General features: G+C 48.0%; 1 protein-coding gene across 2 annotated transcripts; it reads right to left on the minus strand.

The window, feature by feature from the left end:
* Window positions 1-2,784: 2,784 nt before the first annotated feature.
* On the minus strand, window positions 2,785-19,342 carry REST (RE1 silencing transcription factor). 2 transcript variants are annotated; one of them, XM_055796282.1, is made up of 4 exons: window positions 19,219-19,342; window positions 17,004-17,914; window positions 11,417-11,500; window positions 2,785-8,340 (listed from the first exon to the last, which is right to left on the minus strand). In XM_055796282.1, exons 2-4 carry the CDS (start codon window positions 17,902-17,904, stop codon window positions 6,638-6,640), a joined length of 2,688 nt encoding a protein of 895 aa, XP_055652257.1. In that variant the 5' UTR covers window positions 17,905-17,914; window positions 19,219-19,342; the 3' UTR covers window positions 2,785-6,637. The 2 variants fall into 2 exon arrangements, with proteins under 2 accessions (XP_055652257.1, XP_005232573.2); XM_005232516.4 differs by lacking the exon at window positions 19,219-19,342 and having other exon boundaries at window positions 17,004-18,599.
* Window positions 19,343-19,924: the final 582 nt, after the last annotated feature.

Below are 19,924 nucleotides of genomic sequence, written 5' to 3' on the forward strand. Positions count from 1 at the left end.
CAAGCACCAGGGGAAATTCTTGACCAGCTGCTGCTGAGGATGAGTTGGTGGTAATGTCCCATGCCACATATTGGGTGCCACGGTGTGGCTGCGGCCACATCATTGAATTATTCTGTGCCTCAGGTCCCCAGACCAGCCTCACCAGGCAGCACTGAAATCAAGAAAGACGAGAAAAAGAAAAAAAAAAAAAGAAACCCTCAAACCTGCAGGGTTTTTCTGGCCAGCTCCGAGCTTTGTGCCCTTTGGAAGGACTACAGTAGCATAGAGGCCTTTATTAGAACCTGGACACCCAGCACCGTAATTGGAGAGGGGCTCAGCCTTCTTTTTGGTTTTCCTCCACAACTGCCAGGCTCAGGGATGCTGAACACAGCGCAGCCAGGGCAGGCAACCGTGTGCTATGGCGGGGGAGCACGTGCTATGCTGCGAGCGGTGCTGCCTGCCATGCCACAGCTGTGTGTTAGAGGCGCCGTGCAAGTGCACGCAAGTGCATGCTGTGCTGCAAGCATAGGCTCCTGAAATATTCGCTTAAAAATTACTGCCCCTGGGTGGTTTCACGTCCTGAGTCCTTGCTTAAGGCAGCACACACCTACGCCAGCACTCAGGAGGTGGCCCTGCCGCTCTGTAACCAGCCACAGGGCACTGCCGACGTTCCTGTCCCTGGCGTCCTCACCAAGGGACCAGTCACCATCTTCCCACTCAGTTTTTTGCCACAGCTCTCCTTGGCCTGTGTGTGACGGAAATGAACCCCGCCACAAAGCTCGCCTGTCCCCTCACCTCCAGCACAGCCTCTGCTGCGGGCGACAGCAGTTTGAGTGCTCTGACATATGCAGGGCTAAAGGAGACCAAGAATGGCTCCTTTGACCAGCCTGGGGGCAAGGGACAAGTTCAGTCGCCTGGCTTGAGCCCAGGGGTGTTAGGGCACTGCCTCAACACTGCCTTGCTGCAGGTCTGGTGCTTCCAGCAAAGGAGGGAGTTGCAGGCAACTCACTCTACCGAGCTCAAAAATATAACCTCCCCAAGGGAAGGGTTTTGCCCTTCTGGAATTACCTTTTCCTCCGTATGGGTTATAGTGTACACGAACAAGGCAAAGCCACTTGTGTCAGCATGGCTAAGCTTTAAAAACAAACAAAGCCCAACCACCAAACCAAAATCAGGAACATTTTGGCTCCTTCCGAGCATCAGCAAAGCCTGAATAAGGCAGCTGAATTACAACATGAGCTTGCTCTGACCCCATACAAGCCATCCCCCACTTGAGCTAACTCACTTTTTGGGCACCTCGGTGTGTGGGCAGGAGCTCAAGCTGGCCTGCAAGGTACCACAGAGCCGTGCACTTGTGCTCGGCTTCCCAGTTCTGTAAAAAAAACCCCTTAGCATAAAGCAGTTTCTAAGCATCTTTTCAGCCTAGCAGGTTTTATCCTGGCTGTCTACCAGGAGAAAACGAGCAGGTTTTCTGCCAAAGTGCAAGGAGTTAGTCAAAGCAAAAGATTAGCTGACTACAGGTTTAAGGGAAAATGGTTTCTTAGGTTGCCAACCCACCTGTGTTCTTTCATTTCATTGAGCTTGTCCCCGGAACACCTTGCTGGGGGTGGGGGGCAGCGCTAGCCGGTGGTACAAAGGGCAGGGCCGCCTCCATCGATCCAGTCTGAAATCATTAACTCACCCAGCACGGGCGAGGAGGCACCCAAGTACCCAGACCCTGCCGCCTCCAAGCCATGTGCTCACAGCATCTCCCTCCCAGCCCCTGGGTGGGCTCGGCTACCACCCCCGCTCCGTCCTTACACAGGCTTTACCAAACACTGCATGCATGCTCTCTACAAGACTTCAAGGGGAGCAACCCCAAACTTGTCCCTTGCCCAGGTGACGACAGCCCCTGCCACCCTGCAGCCCTCCAAGGCTGTGTCCCACCGTAGCGCCGCACCCTGCGCTTTGCTGCTGACGAACTGCATGGTCAGAAACCCAAATTCCCACTGACAGACAAAAATGACGGGGGGTGGGGAGAGCATCGCTTATGAGGAAACATTTAATCAGAGAAGACAATAGCTCAATTCTTACACTTCCAGGAGCGTCCCTAATTGTTCAAAGCTGCAGCAGCTGCATATACAATTATCTCCGTAAGTTCATCAAATATTCTTTACCTTGATCCCTGGGCAAATAGGAGTTGTTCTGCGTTAGTAGGAGGGAAGAATGACCAAGCCATAGAATGCAGGTTAGCATCACAGGCTAATACAGCTCAGGTTTTCTAAAAGGTCCAGGCTGGCAGAGATATGAGAAGTCACCCTTGCAGCTATACCAGGCTCCACAGCTCTCAAGATATTTCCAGTCTATACAGTATTGTAGCCGTAGAGATGACAGGTGACATAATTTTTAAAGCTGTTAATTCCCCAAATGAGAAAGCACCACAGACCCTTTTGGAATGCAGGAATAAAATGGAATTAACCCCAAGTTTAAATTCTGCAGCTTCCACCAAGCTGCATTTCTGCCCATCAGGCCCGTCCTGCCAAGTCACAAACAGGTCTGGCATTATGGTTTGAACCTTGCCTGTACGCACGCGCCTCCCCCCTTCTGCCCCGACCTCACTGGACAGGGAAACAAATGCAGTCCATTGAAGCAGAACCTACTTCTGGAGTCGCTGATCCCGCCTGCAGTCAGGTCTGTGTGTGCACACACATGGCACATACGTACCGGCTCCACCAGACTGTGCTGGCTGGAGGTCCTGAGCCTGCGCTGCTCCTGCCTTGAGTTACAAATGGTTTGCATAGCCATTAATAAGTGGGAGATAGAAACTGCAAGTTCCTTAATAAAGTTTATTTAATCATAACTATGCTTAGGAAAATACACTTGTAAGGGTTAATATAATGCAATTTAGTTCAACTTTATACTACATTTTGAACAAAAGACTTCTTATACATGTTTTAGGTAAAAACAGGATGTATGATCTGGCTTGTTTTACATCTATTACAAACGTAGAAAAGACTTGTCATGCACTACAGTAGAGAGAGCATGAAAAAAAATTACCTTTGGTTTAATTCAGAGAATACAAGTATTGCACTGAAAAAGCATCAAACATGGTGCAACTAAACATCATAAACATGTTTCCATGCCAGCTTACAAAAGTTAGCTAGTGTAATTTTAGGGGGGGTGGGGAATATATGTACACATAAAACAATTCCATTAGCTATTTGGATTCTGTTAATATTGTACGCACGCCACATATCTACACAACTGACATTCAAGAAAACTCTTGAATTCGATTTAATACCTTTCAGCTACATTAAATCTGTTGAAATCAATTATAACTGTTGATATCAATGGTGTTACCATGTCTTAACTGGCCTGTCAGTTGTTAAACGTTCTTGTTCTTTCAATGACTAAAGTTCCAGACTAGATCATCAAAATCCAGAAATAGCAATTACAACACCACGGATTATTAATACCTACCTACCCACTTCTAGACCATTTCTCAGGGCAGTGACTTTGTATGGATTCATACAGCAAAAGCCCAAAACACTGCGCTGCTCAACAGAGGGCTGTCAGTGTAGGGGTGTCCATGTGCTAATCCTTCCAACCACATACTGGAGGTTGAACACTCATACAGGTATTATTGCCAAGAAAACACAAAAACACTAGCATTGGCAAAACCAACACAAAATAATTTAAGAATATTGAAAAAGACCACACACACACACACACACAAAAAAAAAAAGGCATTGTTTAAAGGGAGCTATACCAATGTAAGACCACCGTATATGGTGGGTTACCTGACCTGCATCCCCCCTCAAATACTCAATATTAGCAATGTCTAACATTTTAGATACACATAACGCATTACATCCTTGCTGCTTTACCATAACATGCTCCCAAACCTTGGTCTTAACCAAACAGAGAATTCCAACATTGTTCTGCACCACCGTTAGGCATTTCAGGACATTGTTCATGGGTCTCAGATAGAAATAATGAACTTTTCTTCTCAATATGTTAATAATTTATTTTCAGTTTCTAATCTTGTGGTAAGAAACACTGCTGAACAGGAGCTGACTGCCGTCTTCAAAGAGTTCTTGTCGGATAAAGCATTGAAACTTTGACCACTTCACGGAAATCTGCAGCAGAGGATCTCAGAGAACCACATCTTTGTTTTTAACTCACAGAGAGAGATTTAGTCAGTTGACACCATTATTTTCATTTAAAAACAAACCAGAAAAATTATCAGGCCAGTCCACAAGTTTATTTGAACACAGCTAAAGTCCTTGAAGTCTCTCACAGGATGGCAAAGGCTCTTTGCAAGGATCTGAAGGGAGCTATAAAAACCTCTACACAGTACTGGAATATCAAGCATCTGCTCACATCGCTCACAAATGGTGGCAACATTTATATATAAAGGAAACAGTATTATGAAGAAAAAAATTACATCTAAGACTATTACAACTGGTTGTTTAGGAAAACAATTCAACTAGGTTTATTTTCTTAATGTTTAACATAAATATAGTTGCAACTTGATCTTCAGTTGACAATGATTGTCACAGCCAAGGTAAGGATTGAACACTATCTAAGCAAACAAAAACTCACTATACATTATACAATTTATTTCTGCCACGAGGGATACCTTCCCTCTCAAATCTTTGGCCTCCTATTACCAATCTCTCCCAAAAGCAGAAGCAACGTAGTATTGTTGCTCGCTATTCATTCAAGGCAGTGGGGTTGTTCGGAGGGGAAGATGCTGCGGGGACACGCAGAGAAGAATAGGGTTTATTCCAAAGCTTACGTTGAGAGTATTTGCCATAAAGTGCTCTGACAAACACTGAGCTCCTCAAATCCACTCTCCAAATAACACCTGCCTCCAGATTTGCTTCTTTGGAGCTGACAACCAGAGAAGCTGCCCCAAACTGCTCCCACTGGAAAGGCGGCTAATGACAGTCAGGAGAATGTAAGATGGGACTGGAGGGTTTTGCTTTTTCCCTGCTGGTTTGGATTTTGTTTACATTTTGGCACTGGTTGACTACAAGCAGTAAGTATACAATCTCTCTTGGGTTTGTGTGTGCCAGAAATTAAATCTGTTTAGAATTAAAAACTCCTGGTATGTCATGTAGACCTGAGATGACAATCTGATCACTTACATGTTTCTCTCTGCATGGAAGCAGGATGATTTTATTAAATACAACTTGAATGAATAAGGAGCAGGAATTCCTACAGTTTTTAATGCCAGGTTTGTTGCTTACCAGTTGATTTATCTTTATCTGTGGTTTTTTGGTGGGTGAGATGTTAGATTTTGATGAACCGTACTTCTGTCACTGCTACTATTTTATTTTGTTTTAAGCTCATGAAAGTTGACTGCCATCCACCACAGAAATGAAAAGCAGAGGGGAAAAAATAGTCACCTGGGCTTGAGGAATCCATGGACCATTCCCACCGAGAGTGAGTATTTTCCTGTCTGGTGATCCCAAATTATAAATTAGAATTTATTGTTCTGTATGTGTATTCAAAATATCAGAAGTGGCATTTCCATGATAAAACAAATCCTATAAAAGTGTTTAGAAATTGCATTGGTATCCTTTTGCTCAAAAACTATACAATTTTAAAGCCAGTCAAAAATATATAGCCAAGCAGTTCACAATTTCAGCAACTTCATGCAAAACTAATAATACCCCAGGAAAACAAGTAAAATCTGCAGTAAAGAGCATCACAGAAAACTGTCCCATGGTAAGCAACGAATCTGAACGTTTCCAAATAAAAAAAAACCTTACACAAACAAAACCAAACATGCATATATAAAGTGTACACGTACTGCACAAGCGCTATTCCTAAAGGATTAAACTGCATAGGTAAAAATCAAAAACAATGTGCAATATTTTAAGCCCTTAAAGCACAATCAACAAAAAAAAAGCAGAAATTAAAAATAACAAACTTGCTCCCCCACAACAAAGCCAATTACATATCATAGTCATTAAGATATTAATCAAGACAGAGGTTCTCCAATCAAAAGTTGGAAGGACTACTCCCAGATTTTGGCTCACCATTCACGCTTAGGGGATCTGAAATGTACGTTCACAATTACAATTATCTTAAACAGTTATGTTCATCACTAGCCAACTCTGATTTCTTTTACAAAGTGCTCTTTATGTAATAGAAGCTATCTAGCTATCCTCCTGGTAGAAAAACCATCAAGTAGTTTAACACTTTGAACATCAAGACACATTGAGAAGAACTAAAAAAAAAAAAAAAAAAGGTGGTGGGGGAGAAGGGGACAGAGAGAAGAGCTGGCTGCTAGAATAAAAAGCAACTAATGCCAATGGCTCTACAAACATCCAACTTGTGTATTGTTAGCTACAGTCTTCTTCCTAAAACTCAATTTATAAAAGAATTGCATAAGCTAACAGCTAGAAGCTTACACTGACTTTACAGCACACAGTCTCAAACACCCTACCTGCCTTCTCTAATGAAGAGATCCAATAGTTAATGAGTTCACAATTACACAAAATATTGTCAAAAATATTTTCAACTTAAAAAAAAAACTAATCCAAAAAACCAATGCAGACACTAAAGCAAACTGCTCTTAAAAGAAAAAAAAAATAAATCTACAGTATCTGTACATTAAGCTGTATAAGATCTTACAAAAGAAGATTCCCCCAAACCACAGCTATTTCTACTCCTGCCCTTTTGTTGCTTTCTCAAGGTAATAGACATTGACTAAGTGGCGATTGAGGTGCTTGCTGTATTCACCTTCCTTTTTAAATGAGCGGTCACAAAAAATGCACACATAGTTCTCCCTGGCCACTGTGGTGTCCCCAGCTCCTTGTGACGTCTTTGGACTTGTTTCCTCTTGTACAGAGCGAGCGCCGTTTAACCCCGAGTCATCGCTTCCTTCTGATATGTTGTCACTTATGTCGCTGCCTTCGTGGCTGTGGATGCCCTCGTCCTCATCCATTTCCTGAGATTCACTCACTGCTGTGTTATCCCGAGATGATAAGGCCAGAGCAACCTCAGGGCTTTGCGTACACCCTTCTGGGGGCGCAGGTGCTGGCACGGCATCTCCTGTTGGCTCTGTCGCTGGCAGGCACGTTTTGGTCAGGTCCATCGGGTCTGAGCTACTCACAGTTTCTGCCACGAAGGTTTCCTCCGGCTCCTTCTCAGGCACCAGATCTGGTACCCCATCCATGAGCACATCCAAGCTTTTTTCAGAAGACGCTGCCTCGGAAGATTCCTCAGAGCAAGTGTCTTCCCCTCTCTCTACCTTTCTCTCCTCCTCTTTTTCAACAACAGTGCCTTCGCTCTCTCCTGCTGCAGCAGGCATTTCTTGGTCCTCTACCTCAGCTTCTGTGTTTGCATCCTGAGCTGGCAGACAAAGCTGCCCTGAGTCTTGTACGCAGCTTCCTTTGGGATCGGTGCTCTCCCCCTTGAGAGCATGATCACCATCGTTGTTTAATGCCACTGTGTCAGTGGCATCTTGCTCCTTCTGGTTGCTGCCCTCAGTGTCGGGCTTCACACATCCATCTTCTTCTGTGCTATGACACTCCTCTGGCATCTCCTCTTCCTCGATCTTCTCCTGATCGGGTTTACTGCTTTTCTTAGTGTGCTTATTTTTCAGAGCTTTCTTTTTTCTGTTTTTCTTAAGGCATGAATTTTGCTTTTTAGGCTCCTCCTCTGGTACAGCATCACTTTTCTGAGCTTCCTGACAGTCTCTGGGTTTAGCTTCCACTTTCTTTTTCTTTTTTGTTACTGCTGAGGTATCATTTGCAGGCTCTTGCCTTGAGGAGGTTACTTCAGCCTCTGCCTTTCTTTTGTTCTTCTTTGTTTTACATGTTTTCTCAGTACTTTTCTCAGTTTTAATATCCACCTCCTTGTTTTCTGAAGCTGATTTCCGACTTCTGGTTGTCACCTGGCCTGCAGAAACATTGCTCGTCGGCTTCTTTTCCTTTGCCAAATTATCTTTTTTCTCCACTTTCACAATTTTCTCAGTTTTCTTTGCGGCTGAATCACCTTTTGTTTGTTCCTTCTCTGCTTTGTCATTAATGCTCTCAGAAAAGTCAGCTTCGCTCTTTTTAGTCCGTAGCTTCACCTTTGAAACATCCATGGTGATGTCAGAACAATCGGGATGCCTGGATTTGATGTGATACTGCAGGTTACATTTTTTAGATGCTGCGTAATCACATACAGGACAGAGAAACTGGCGCGGATTGATGTGGAGCTCGACATGCTTTTTGAAATTGCTGCGGTCAGCTGTTTTGTAGTCACAGTGTGGGCAAGTCAGAGGCTTCGGCCCATTGTGAACCTGCCTTGCGTGACGAGTTACTTCGTGCTGGTTTGAGGCCACATAGCTGCACTGATCACATTTGAACGGCTTCTCACCTAAGGAAGGAAGGGCGGAAGGGAATGACGGTGATTATTAAGCATGGGGGGCGGGTGGGTGGGGCAATCACTTCCCGCTAATACAGATACAGGAATATGAAACTCAAAAAGGAAAAAAAAAAAATGATCCATGCGCCTTTAAAATTAGGTGAAGTCAACATAAGAAATCCACAAGTCACAAACACATTCACAAGACACTAAGAACAAAATACAAAAAAGAGAGAAGGGGTGAGGGGTGGGAGGAAGGGGGTCCAAAACCAAACAAGCAGTAACAACGTCACAGGTTCTGGCTATGCATACATACCGGCAGAGATCTCTCTACAGTAATATTAGCAAATGGAATCCATACCCAACTGGTCCATTGAATGCATTGTAGAAAAATGGAAATGTAACATTTGATGAATAGCAGTTTCACACAAACGTTTCAAAAAAGTCCAACTTTACACAGATTTAGCATACTTCAAGTTTGCATTGAAAAGGAAATGAGGGAAAAGAAGCTAGCTAATACCAAAGCATGTGAAAAGGGCACACTGCTCAGATGATCTTTACCTCTGATAATTCAATTCACTCTTATAATGTCTCAAACACGTGACATACTGGTTGCAGGCTACTCTTGGCAAGCCAGCCAGATGCAGTCTAAAGCCATCATGTTACTACTGACATCTGCATTTCCAGCTGTGCAATGACTCTTGCAGAAGTGTTCCTGACATGTTCTGCTTAGTACATGCTGCTGCAGCAGAAGTGGCTTTTCATTTACACATCAAAGCAAATAGGAAAAACACTTCTAGCCCAACAACTCAAGTCCAGAAATACCTTGAGAACATCTGTGCATGCGCAGATTCAGTTGAGGAATTTGGGATGCTCCTGAGCTCTGAACCAGCATCTCAAAACTGACCTGCAGAACTAACACGTGCCACTTCCCAAGTACACTGAAAATTGACTCCAGCCCCTTCTGTTCACAGCACAACAGTACTTATCCCAGCCCTGCAACCCACTGCTCCAATACTGCCCGTACTCGTGCTGCTCCTCTGCAGCATGACTCAGGAGACCAGAGCAGCTAGCAGTGAAGATGAAATCACTGTGCCTGCATTGTCTGTTTGTGTTAGCCAGCGTTAGCCACATTACTGGTCTGCAATGCCCTCACAAACTCTGTAATTCCTGCTGCCTCCCTGGCAGGAAGGAATGGGGACACTTGCTTAAGACTCTAGATCATTTCACATCTGCCTGCAGCATCTCTTTATTGTTTCAAGAAGGGTTACTCCGATTCCCTATTACCTTCAGCCTATCTTCTTTCCTTCCTTCCTTTTCCCACCCACTTGCTGGTGACATTTTTCACAAGTTAAAGCTTGATGTACTTCACTGCTCATCCTTCTCGCAAGTACGGACCTTTATCAACAGCGTGAGGACAACAGGAACAGCCTCTCTTACATACACACGAACAAGCTGTTCTAACGGCACAGAGCATTCAGAGGTAGATGCAACAGGGTAACTCAAAGGTTCTACGTGAAGAGTTTCTGTCCATCACTTCTACTAAATCCAGGGGTTTTGTTGCACAAGTGGAAAGGACATGTAGCAATACAGCTGTGAATTAGGCTCTAAGCCACTGTTGTTCACTGTCTGACATTTGAAGAAAGCTCCAGCACCAGTTTGCCTTAAAAGGCCAGCCTGTAAAGTGCAGAAGTCCAGAAATTGCCACAGAAAAGGTTCAGCTGCCTGGACAATGCAGCAAGACATGCAACAGAAGTTATGATAGCTATTAATAAAACACCCCTGATAGCAAGAGTGCACTCCCACTTCTGTCGGCACAACTCACACCCTCCCTGCCAGACCTTTGAGTCAAGGGCCAAGGGCAGATCCCACTACTCATATGCTTTGGCTTTGAGACTTCATTGCACAGAAAAGGGGAGAGTAAGATGTTCATGAAATGGTTTCCAGGCTCAGTATTGACAAAACCATTTACAAATTCACATTTAGCCCAGAGGTTCAGTGAAAAATTATTTTTGTTTCTGGAAGCAGAATACTTCATTCACAAAAGTCTCAAACGAGAATACTGTCATGTCATTTTAAAGCTGGCTATTTTTAATCGGTCCAAACCCTGCCTCCACTATAGTTAAAACTGCCTGCCTTCTGGTTTCAATTAAAAGCCTCATCTGTTGAAACTGAAACAATTACTGCTCAGGAGACTTTCACTACTGTTTCCTGGGATTAGGAATTCACCTAGGTCTGGTCAATTCAGATATTAGCAAACCAAAAGCGCAGGCTGAGATCTACCTGAACTCCCCTGCAAGGGTCACAAAGGACAATGGTACTTGTGTCTGGCATGCCTGTGCTCTTACAACTCACAAAAATGCTATTAATTTATTCTACAAGAGATTTGCAAGAGAGTGAGAGCAGATGTTTGTAACACCAGAGCTTACGACCAGTAAGGGGAAATAAAGGCTAGTGAAAATTGCTAATTTGTCTTTTAATGCCACAAGACTGAGTCACTTGTGAACACCCTCTGGGTTTGCTTTTTCTCCTCTGTGCCTCCTTGCCATAAGCAGACACTATTTTACATCTTTCTGTAATACTAAGCAAAAGCTAAGGTTCCCTCAGAACCCCAGCTGAGATGAAATCACAAACATCACAGAGGACACTCTCAGCTGCTCAAAATTTTCCCAGCTTCACTGATTTGAGCAGAGTGATGGCAGCAGAGGGAAGACAAGAATCTGCTCCTATATCATCACAATGTTGTATTTTCTACTAGATTACTAGGACTACTAGGGCAGCCCTGTGAACCTCAGAATACACCTTGGAAAGTAAAAAGGAAAGAAAAAGATATCACTTCTATTACAGACACTTAGGATTTCCTTAGCAGGTAAAGACAACCTTCCATGTTAAAATAGGAGCTAAAGCTCAGATTGTACTGGATGAGATATCTCACAGGGAACCGGGCGGCCTGCTCTAGGTGTCCCTGCTTGAGCAGGCAGGGCTGAACCAGATGACCTCCAGAGATCCCTTCCAACTCCAACCATGCTGTGATTCTGCAAACCACCCCCTTTTTCCCCGAGTCATGCTGCTGCCGCCCCTTACCAACCTGAGTGGGTGCGCATGTGCCTGGTTAAATGGGTCTTCTGAGAGCTGGAATAAGGACACATCGCACATTGATAGGGTCGCTCTCCTGCAAAAACAAACAGCAAATTAGTTACTGAAACACAGCCGATCCCCGAACTTCGTTACTGAGCCATACACGTGAGGCTGTGACAGCTCCCCAAGCTGTATTTGAGGGTACATCATCTCTCACCAAAGGGACACAGCAAGAAGCATATGCCTGAGCTGGACCAGTGCAACGTTGTCTTCCCGCGTGAACGAGGATAGTGAAGAGGAAGAATATAAGAGAGGCACAGCCTCATGTCCATCTGGGGTCAGACAGTAACCTCAGCCAAAAGGTGATGAGGACAGCCACCTTTAGGAAGCCCTAAACCAACAGAACTGACTTTCCTACAGTATTTTCTCCCAGCACTCAAAAGATGCACAAAAGATACAGACCCGATAAGAAACCAGGTATGTTCTTGCTTCATGTAACACCTTAACTGAAACTCCATGTTTCATCTGGATTAAGATAGGAGCAACCATCCACTCAGCATGGACCTGCATTTGCCAGAACACAAGTGCAGATAGAGACTAGGTCTCTCCTTCCAAAGTTTTATTGGCAGAGTAAAATTAGCTTGGAGCATGGAAAAGCATGATGCCCTGCTCAGTGAAACAATGCTGCTAGCAAAAGTTCAAGTGTAGCAGCAACACTTATTTTGACGACTCAAATCCCTCCGCCTGCAGAGTTATTGTTTCTGGAGAACTAATGGAAACTAACCTGTCATAAATTAGGTCTCCACAAGGGACAGTTAGCTTGTGTAACTCTCAGTGTACAATGACACTTGAAAATCCTTTTCAAGTGAAGACAAGCCCCAAATAAAGGCAGACAGTTTTAGAATTACTATCTGTTAGGCAGGTCCAGGTAAGTACCAGGAGTGTTTGCCCCCAACTGCTAGCACAGCTGAGAGATCTAGGTGGCCTTGTCTCCACTGCAAGTTGTAAAAACACTTGTTAGCCTCAGGTGGATACTCCCAACAGAAGAGAGGAGTGAAGCTGGGAAGGGAAAAGTAAGTTACTCAGCTGTAATATTTATTCCAATCACAGTTAGAATTACACTACAGCATTTTGCTGCATCAGTTGAAGCACACAACCAAATGCTCTCCAAATCACCGAGTCCTGGTTGTCAGCAAAAGCCCTGCACACTGGCTACTTGTTCACTTTCCATAGCTCTATCTGCAGCAGCACAGACCTTCATCTACCAATGTGTGATGGGAGGCTCCACTGCTGGCCTTTGCCAAAACAGGAGTAGAAGTGGTCTTTGCAGTGCAGACTAATCCCACGTTTCTTCCTCCCATCAAACATTTAGACTACTGTTCTTGATTAGATCAGCAGTTTAAAGGTAAATTCACCCTAACAACCATAATCCCCCACCCCACCCCCCTACAAGTTAAAACAAGGTGGAAGATTGGTGCAAGGCACATAATAAGATTGTCATGTACAAGGGAAGGGTAGTCCTTTCATTATAAAGAAATTATTTTGTTTTTAAATGACTCCTTACAATCTGAAAATATGCGGCCAAAGGTCCTGGAAATATTCAGTCAGGTCTTCTTCCCATTACCTGAAATTTCCTGTCTTTAAAGTTACCTAAAACCTCAGGAATGTGGAAAAGGCTTTCTTTCAGGTATTTTATATAGGGCACAGCAACAAAATGTACTAGATTTAAAGTATGATGAATGCAATTAATTCAAAATGTGTTTTTGCCCCTTGAGAATTAAATGCCTGACTACATTGTAAGGGCTGTTTTATAAAATGCTGTTCCCCAAAGGATTTTTATTGTAATTTTACAAGCTCATTATATGCAAACAAGCCACCAAAAAAACCTCTCCACAAGACACTTCAATAAGCCCCAACCTAGAAAAAGCTTAAGCAGGCACTTAACTCTATGCAAATGAACAGGCAGACTGACACCAGTGAACAACTTTAAGATCATCTCTCTATAATGCCATTAAAAGTTCTGTCTGCTTGAAATGAAACTGCTTCCACCAGACTTCCAACACAGTGACAAGCAAGAAAGATCCCCTATGACAACCAAAAAAGACAGCCCAAAGCTAGGCACTGAACACCCTGTGACTGCCTGAAGTAGATGTAATTGAAAAATCATCTGCAGGGCTATGTAAATAAGACGTTTTCTAGAAATTGCTTCTAACAAATAAATTGGAAAAAAATAGAGAACAATGCTGCACTGTTCTGCGTATAGTACAGTTCCAGGATCAGCAGTGTGGATGATAGGGTAAATCAAGTCAAATCTTGGTCTAACGTATCTAATGAGCACAAACAAGTCCAGGTAGATCTGTCCCTGCCACAAGGACAGATCTTTCTGCCCCACCAGCCCTGAACATCTGCAGCCACCCCCTCCTGGGCAGCACACAGGCTCTTCCAGATGTAGCTTTCCCAGCTGACAAGCTCATGACCAGCTGCAGGGTCCTGAAACCACCCCTGCCCAAGGTCCCCCATATTTGTCAGCAGCCTGCCACAGGCACAAGGTTATCTTCCATGACAGGGCGGGTTCACAATCACCTGTTTGCCAACAGGGATGCAAACAGCAGGAAAGCAGGTAACTTCTGCCTGCCTTCCCGTGGTCCCGAACAGGCAGAGGATAGGTATTTCTCCCACCAAGCAAGGTACTAGCATGCAACCCTCCCTCCCTGCCCCTGGCCGCAAGCTCCGGCATTTGTATGTGTCCTTAGTCGATTCAGCTCACTAACCAGCAGAAAAATCAACCTGAGGAAGAGGAAAGGAGTATTTTACTGCCATTTTACTGAGCTGAATCAACCAGTCCCAGGATATGGGGAGGAAACTGAGAATGCCTTTCTCCAGCAGCAGCAGAGCATTTGATCCTGTGAAACTGTACTCTGTACAGTCAGTGTTTCAGAAAAATGGATAGCTCAAACACGGCAGAAACCAATTATCTCCAAGGAGGGGTTTTCCCACAGAGAGAAAGTCAGGTGAAGTACAAAAAATAGGAGAGAAATACAAGCATCTATCCAAAATTATTTCACCTATTGGCAATCAGGAAACCAAAGAAACAATTCCAGCTTTCTTCTTAACATTCTGAACCCATAACATAGGAAGAAAATTAAGTTTGTATGACCCCTCCCTTCTCCAACAAATATTTTTCTTAAGATTTAAATGAAAACTATAATCCAAAGATATTTTAGAATCATTCAGGTTTCATAAAATTCAGTACTGTTATATTAACAGTCTGCAAATACTTTTGACTATAAAATCTGTGGGTGGTTTTTTTTTTTGTTTTTTAGAAGATTGTTTGGGGGGGTTGTGTATTGTGGATTTGTTTGTGTTTTTTTAAGGCAATTGATTACACATTAATACCATCAGAAACTTCGAGCCTGGCATATAAACATAACTGCCTGTAGCTTATTCATTCTTCTAACACTCTTCCCTTAGCTCTTCTCCACAAAATTAGTGTTACTGGGAAACAAGGCACATTCCTAAATCAGTCTACTAACATACATGAAAGATTTTTATCAAGTGAGAACTGGCTAAAAGATCTTAATTTTTTAGTTAAGAGCTAGCAAAGAAACAACTACCAGGGCAGACTAAAGAATGCTGAAATCATAATCACTCATTTCAGCTTAATTAAAATAATGCAAAGACGTGACAAACCAAAGAACAAGAAACCTCGATGGCACCACTATTTTTAAAGGAGAAAAGAGGAACTGAACAATATCCCACATAATTTAACTTGGTTGAATTTTTTTTTTTAATTTTAATACAGTTCCCTGGTAAATTGGTGAAATGCAGTGATAACAGAGCACTTCCTCAGCAAACATGCTTTTATGGTTAGTTCCTGTAAAACTCAACAAGAACTTCCAGAGATCAGAGTGGGAACCTAAAGCCGTGTACAAACACAAGCAGGGATGAATTTGAAGTCGAGACAAATGTAAAACAGACAGGCACCACAGGATAGGCTTACATTTGGCCAAGAGTTCCCCGTAAGATTTATTTAGGGTTTCCTCCTGTAATTTTGTCAGTTTTACCTGGTCTCTTTCCTGTTATCTCCCACAATACAAACAAAGAAAACAAACCAGAGGATGTAAACCACACCATTTTCCCAACATCTCTCACAATAATCTTCGTTTACTTGTTTGAGGGGAAAGTATTTAGACAGGACTGATTTTTAAACGGATGGTATCCTCTAAACGTGGCTATTGTCAAGAGAAAAAAGTATGCCTTAACGCACTAAAAATCCCAGCAGACCCTCCCAACCCCGTCAAAGCAGATACCAAAGCATGCTGACGAACACAAACTTCTGCACACTTGAGCTCAAGCCCAGCCCTGAGGCAGCCCGAGTGCTGCCCTCCCCTTCCAGACAGCTGCAGACAACCGAACTGAAGCCTCCAAACCATTCATGTCACTGCTGTGACAAAACATGACTTCAAAGGAGAAATTCCCCAGTGTTTCGCTCAGCCAGCACAGCCTACAATAAAGAGGAACCGGGCCAGGTCAGCACGCTAGAAGATGGTTGGCAAGTCTGAGCTCTCCTCAGAAAGCCTCGACAAGGTGGAAAAAGCCTTGACAAGGTGGAAATAAAAAGCTTCTAAGAAGTTGCAAGAAAGGTTTGAACTGCCCTCCAGCTTCCACAAAAGGGATCAGGAGGCAAAGCAAGTGCACCTCACCACTTGAAGAGGTGAGATGGCTAAGGAGTCTCAAGTTTGGGTATGCTCCAGGACTCCCCACGTGAGAGGCTGGCGAGGCTCTGATACAAAGCAAGGTACTTCCTAAATCAGCTGTGGCCCCAGCTCGCCAGACGACAACACCACTGGAGGTCCGCCGACTCCGCTTGGTATAAACCAGAGTAGAAGGGGGCCTCACGCTTCCCCCTGAGATTACAAACCGGTGTTAGCAGAAGACAGGAAATCAGGCCAAAGACTCCCTCGAGGGCTTCCTATAGGCCAACAAAAGTTATATGTCTACTTCTGGCTACTGCACTGATGTAGACCTTAGAAAAAATGGGGCCCCTGTACATTAAGAGGAATTAATTCACTGGCAACACTATTCAACTCCTATTCTGACTTTGTAGATGGTGGAGGGCTCCTTTCAGTCTGTGTATCAGCTCTTCCTTCTCTGTAATTACAGCTTAGTAGAGTTTCAGCTCAGTCTGAACATACCATTTCCAAAACTACCCATGGGATTCAGGTGCCTTTTGTCAACCTGCCTGTTTTGTTTTTACAATGCGTTGGGCTTTTGTGTTGTCGACCCTGACAATCATCACAGGCACGCTTTGTCATGCCCCCTTCAAAAAACTGGCTTAAAATTACTAAATGGGATGCTCTTCATCTCCTCTTGGGCCCCTGACACGGAGAGATTTTCTCAGTCCTCAAAGACTGCAGACTGGAGCTCAAACCAAATCCACACTTCCACAAGGCATTAATCTGGCAGCACCAAGAGAGAGCACGAAGCTTTATCGGGGTGGAACAAACTTGGCAAACAGATGACTCTGGGCTTGCTTCATTTATCAGTTTCTCAGTACTCTTTACCACGCTTAAATCAAAGAAGATTAAAAGACTTACCTGTGTGAGTTCGAATATGTTGAATATAATTGTTTTTCCTGTCTGAAAAATAGGAGCATTGTGAGCAGGTATACACTTTCCTGGGAAAATGATTTCTTAGGTGTTTCTTCCAGTGATATTCACTGACGGTAGTGTAAGTGCATATGGTACACTTGTAGACTCTCTCATTTTCCCCTGCTTTGTTGTGGTGCTTCAAGTGAGCCAGATAGTGATCATATCTGTTAGTGTTATAGCCACAACGGTCACAACGGATTGGGCCCTTAGAGAAATCCACTTCTTCTGCAGTGCAAGAATCAGACTCCTTCACCTGGGCTTGCTTTTCTGCGTTTTCTTCCACAAAGAATTTCTTAGCACTGTGAACCCTGATATGATGCACAAACTCTTCTTCAGACTCTGCCTCATACTGGCAAGGCTTACAACGAAACGGCTTGCTCTTCAAGCTCTTACACTTGTCCTCTGTGCTTTCTGGAGTACCCAGCACTTCCAGTGAGACATCTTTGTCCACACTGGGAGCCTTAGGAGGGGGGCAAACAGCTGGACTTTGGGTTTCTGCACAAGGAACGTCAAGAGAGCTTAATTCCACGTTTTCAGGTGCCTCGCGGTCACTCTCCGCAGCCTGGGTATCTTCCATACCCTCTCCATCGCTGTCTGAGAAGTTGCTGTCCCCTACCGTTGTCAGTTCTGCCATTTGTCTCTCTTCCCCAACCAGGTAATCGCAGCAGTTGCCATTGACTTCTCCTGTCAAGGCCACATTTGCCAACATAATAAGCTGAGGAGCTGCCAGCTCAGCTTTGGAAAGGTCGTGTAAGTCATACATGTCATTGGACAATGCCATGCCGATATTAGCGCTGCCAGGAAAGAGGCTGTTGCCACCAGACTGTCCCAGCACTTGAGTTGCCATGGCAGGAACTCTGTTGGAAGACAAAAGGCACACCGCTAAGTACCCCAGTGTGACAGAGAAGCCCCCTCTGCTTCGTGCTACCCAAGCTGCCCTCCAGGTAACACCAGAAAACGAGACCTCCGGGCCGAGGCACCGGGCCGGCAGAGGCAGAACGCGGGGCCAGGTCCTCCCCGCTCCCACAGGCCACGCTCGGCATCGGGGGGGCGGGGGGGTCCCGTTCCTCCCCCACAAGGGCCGTCCAGTTCCGCCCGACGACGGGTGCAGGGCCCCGCCGTGCGGAGGCCAGGTGGGGGGGCGCTGACAGCGGGACCCCACGTCCCTGGTCCCGCAGGGCCCCGGCCGGGCTCCGGGCCGCCCGGCAGCGCTACCCGCTCCCACGGGGCGGCCGGGACCCAGCAGCTCCCGCGGGGCCCGCCATGTCGGACACCGGGGGCGGCGCAGGCGCCCGCGGGTGGGTGCTGAGGCCGTCGGGCCCCGCCGAGGGCCCCCCCCCCGACTGCCCAGGGACCCCGCCGGGCCCAAGGCCGCCAACAAAAGGGGGCGGCCCGGCACGGCCGCCGCCCGCTCCCCCCCCGCGGCCCCGGCGCACATCCGCCGGGGGAGGCGGCCGGGGGAGCCGGGCCGGGCCGTGCCCCCGCCGCCGCCGCCGCCCTCCCTGCCAGGCATGCGGCCATTTTCTGCCTGCCCACACAAAGCAGCCCTCCCCGCGCCGCCCCCGGCCCGACCGCCGCCGCCGCCGCCGCCGCCGGGGGGGCCTGGCCGGGCACGACCGGCCCGCCGCTCCCCCTGCCGCCCGCCCCGGGGCCGGGAGGCGAGGCACGGGCTCGGCTTCCTCCTCCCCCCCGTGGCGGGCAGGGCAGGGCAGGGCAGCGGCCCCGGGGCCGGGGCGCGGCGCGGGGGAAGCGGCTCGGTACCGGCAAGGTCACCGCGGCCGCGCCCACCCGGTGCCCGGCGGCGGGAGGGCGAGCGGCGCCCCGGGCCTCCGCCCGGGCCCGAGGCCTGGGGCTGCGCCCGGCCCGGCCCGGCCCGGCCGGCGGCGGCGGCGGCATCGCCTTCCGGCGGCGGCGAGGCCCGGCGAGCGCCCCCGCGGCCGGCGCGACGGCAGGCGGCGGCCACGGCTCCTTAGCCGTGGTGCTGATCCCCCCGCGGCGCGGCCCGGCCCGCCCCGCCGGGCCCGGCCACCCCCGCCCGCCCGCCCGCCCGCCCGCCGGCCGCAGATCAGCCCTGGACAGCGCCTCTCGCCCGGCCCGGCCCGGCCCGGCCCAGCTCCCCCCTCCCGCGGGCCCGGGTCCCGCCGGGCCCCGCCGCACTCACCGGCGGCGCGGGGCCGCCCGGCCGCGCGGCTGCTGCGGGGCGCGGGGCGGGGCGCGCGGGGCCGGGCGCGCGCGAGGCGGGGAGGCGCTGCTGGCGGCGGCGGCGCGGCGGGAGGCGCCGCGCATTCCAGTACACAGCGCGCAGTGGCGGCACCGCCCCGCCCCGCCCGCCCCCACCGGCGCCGCGCGCCCCGCCCCGCCCCCGGCCTTCGCCAGGGAGGGAGGGGGGCGCGGGGCCTGGCGCGGGCTGGGCCGGGGCCGATGGGGTGACCCGGGAGCGGGGCGGGCCGCGGGGTCACACGGGGGAAGCCCCCACCCCCCGAGGTGCCGGTGGCGGCCCCTGCCCGCGGTGCCGGTTCGTCCCCGGGGCGGATCGCGGCGGGCTGACCGCGGCCGCCTTTGTCCGGCGCGGGGCGGGCAGGGCCGGGCGGCCGCGCCAGGTGCTGCCCCCGGCGCCGCCCCCACCCCGCTCCGCCCGGGCGGGCCGCGGCCCTGGCAGCGCGGGGCGGCCGTGGGGCCGCGGGTCTCCCCCGGAGCTCCCCGGCGGCGGGGCCCGCCTCTTTGTTCCGAAACCGGGAAGGAGACCCTGGGCGGCGGGTCCCTGCAGCGGGGCGCGCCAGGAAAGCGGCCGGCCCCGCCGGCGCGCCGGGAGGCTCCGGTCCCCATTGGGGAACCCCGGCGCCCGGGTGGTGCCTTCCCCTCCCGGG

The sequence above is a fragment of the Falco peregrinus genome, chromosome 2, assembly GCF_023634155.1.
Source record: "Falco peregrinus isolate bFalPer1 chromosome 2, bFalPer1.pri, whole genome shotgun sequence".
Lineage (NCBI taxonomy): Eukaryota > Metazoa > Chordata > Aves > Falconiformes > Falconidae > Falco > Falco peregrinus.

Coding starts and splice junctions, on each gene's coding strand:
- REST (XM_005232516.4), bottom strand. CDS start 18,570: ATGCCTGGCAGGGAGGGCGGCGGCGGCGGCGGGGGCACGGCCCGGCCC. Junction 11,501..17,003: donor ACATATTCGAACTCACACAG/GTAAGTCTTTTA, acceptor TTGTTTTTGCAG/GAGAGCGACCCTATCAATGT. Junction 8,341..11,416: donor GCACATGCGCACCCACTCAG/GTTGGTAAGGGG, acceptor TTCCTTCCTTAG/GTGAGAAGCCGTTCAAATGT.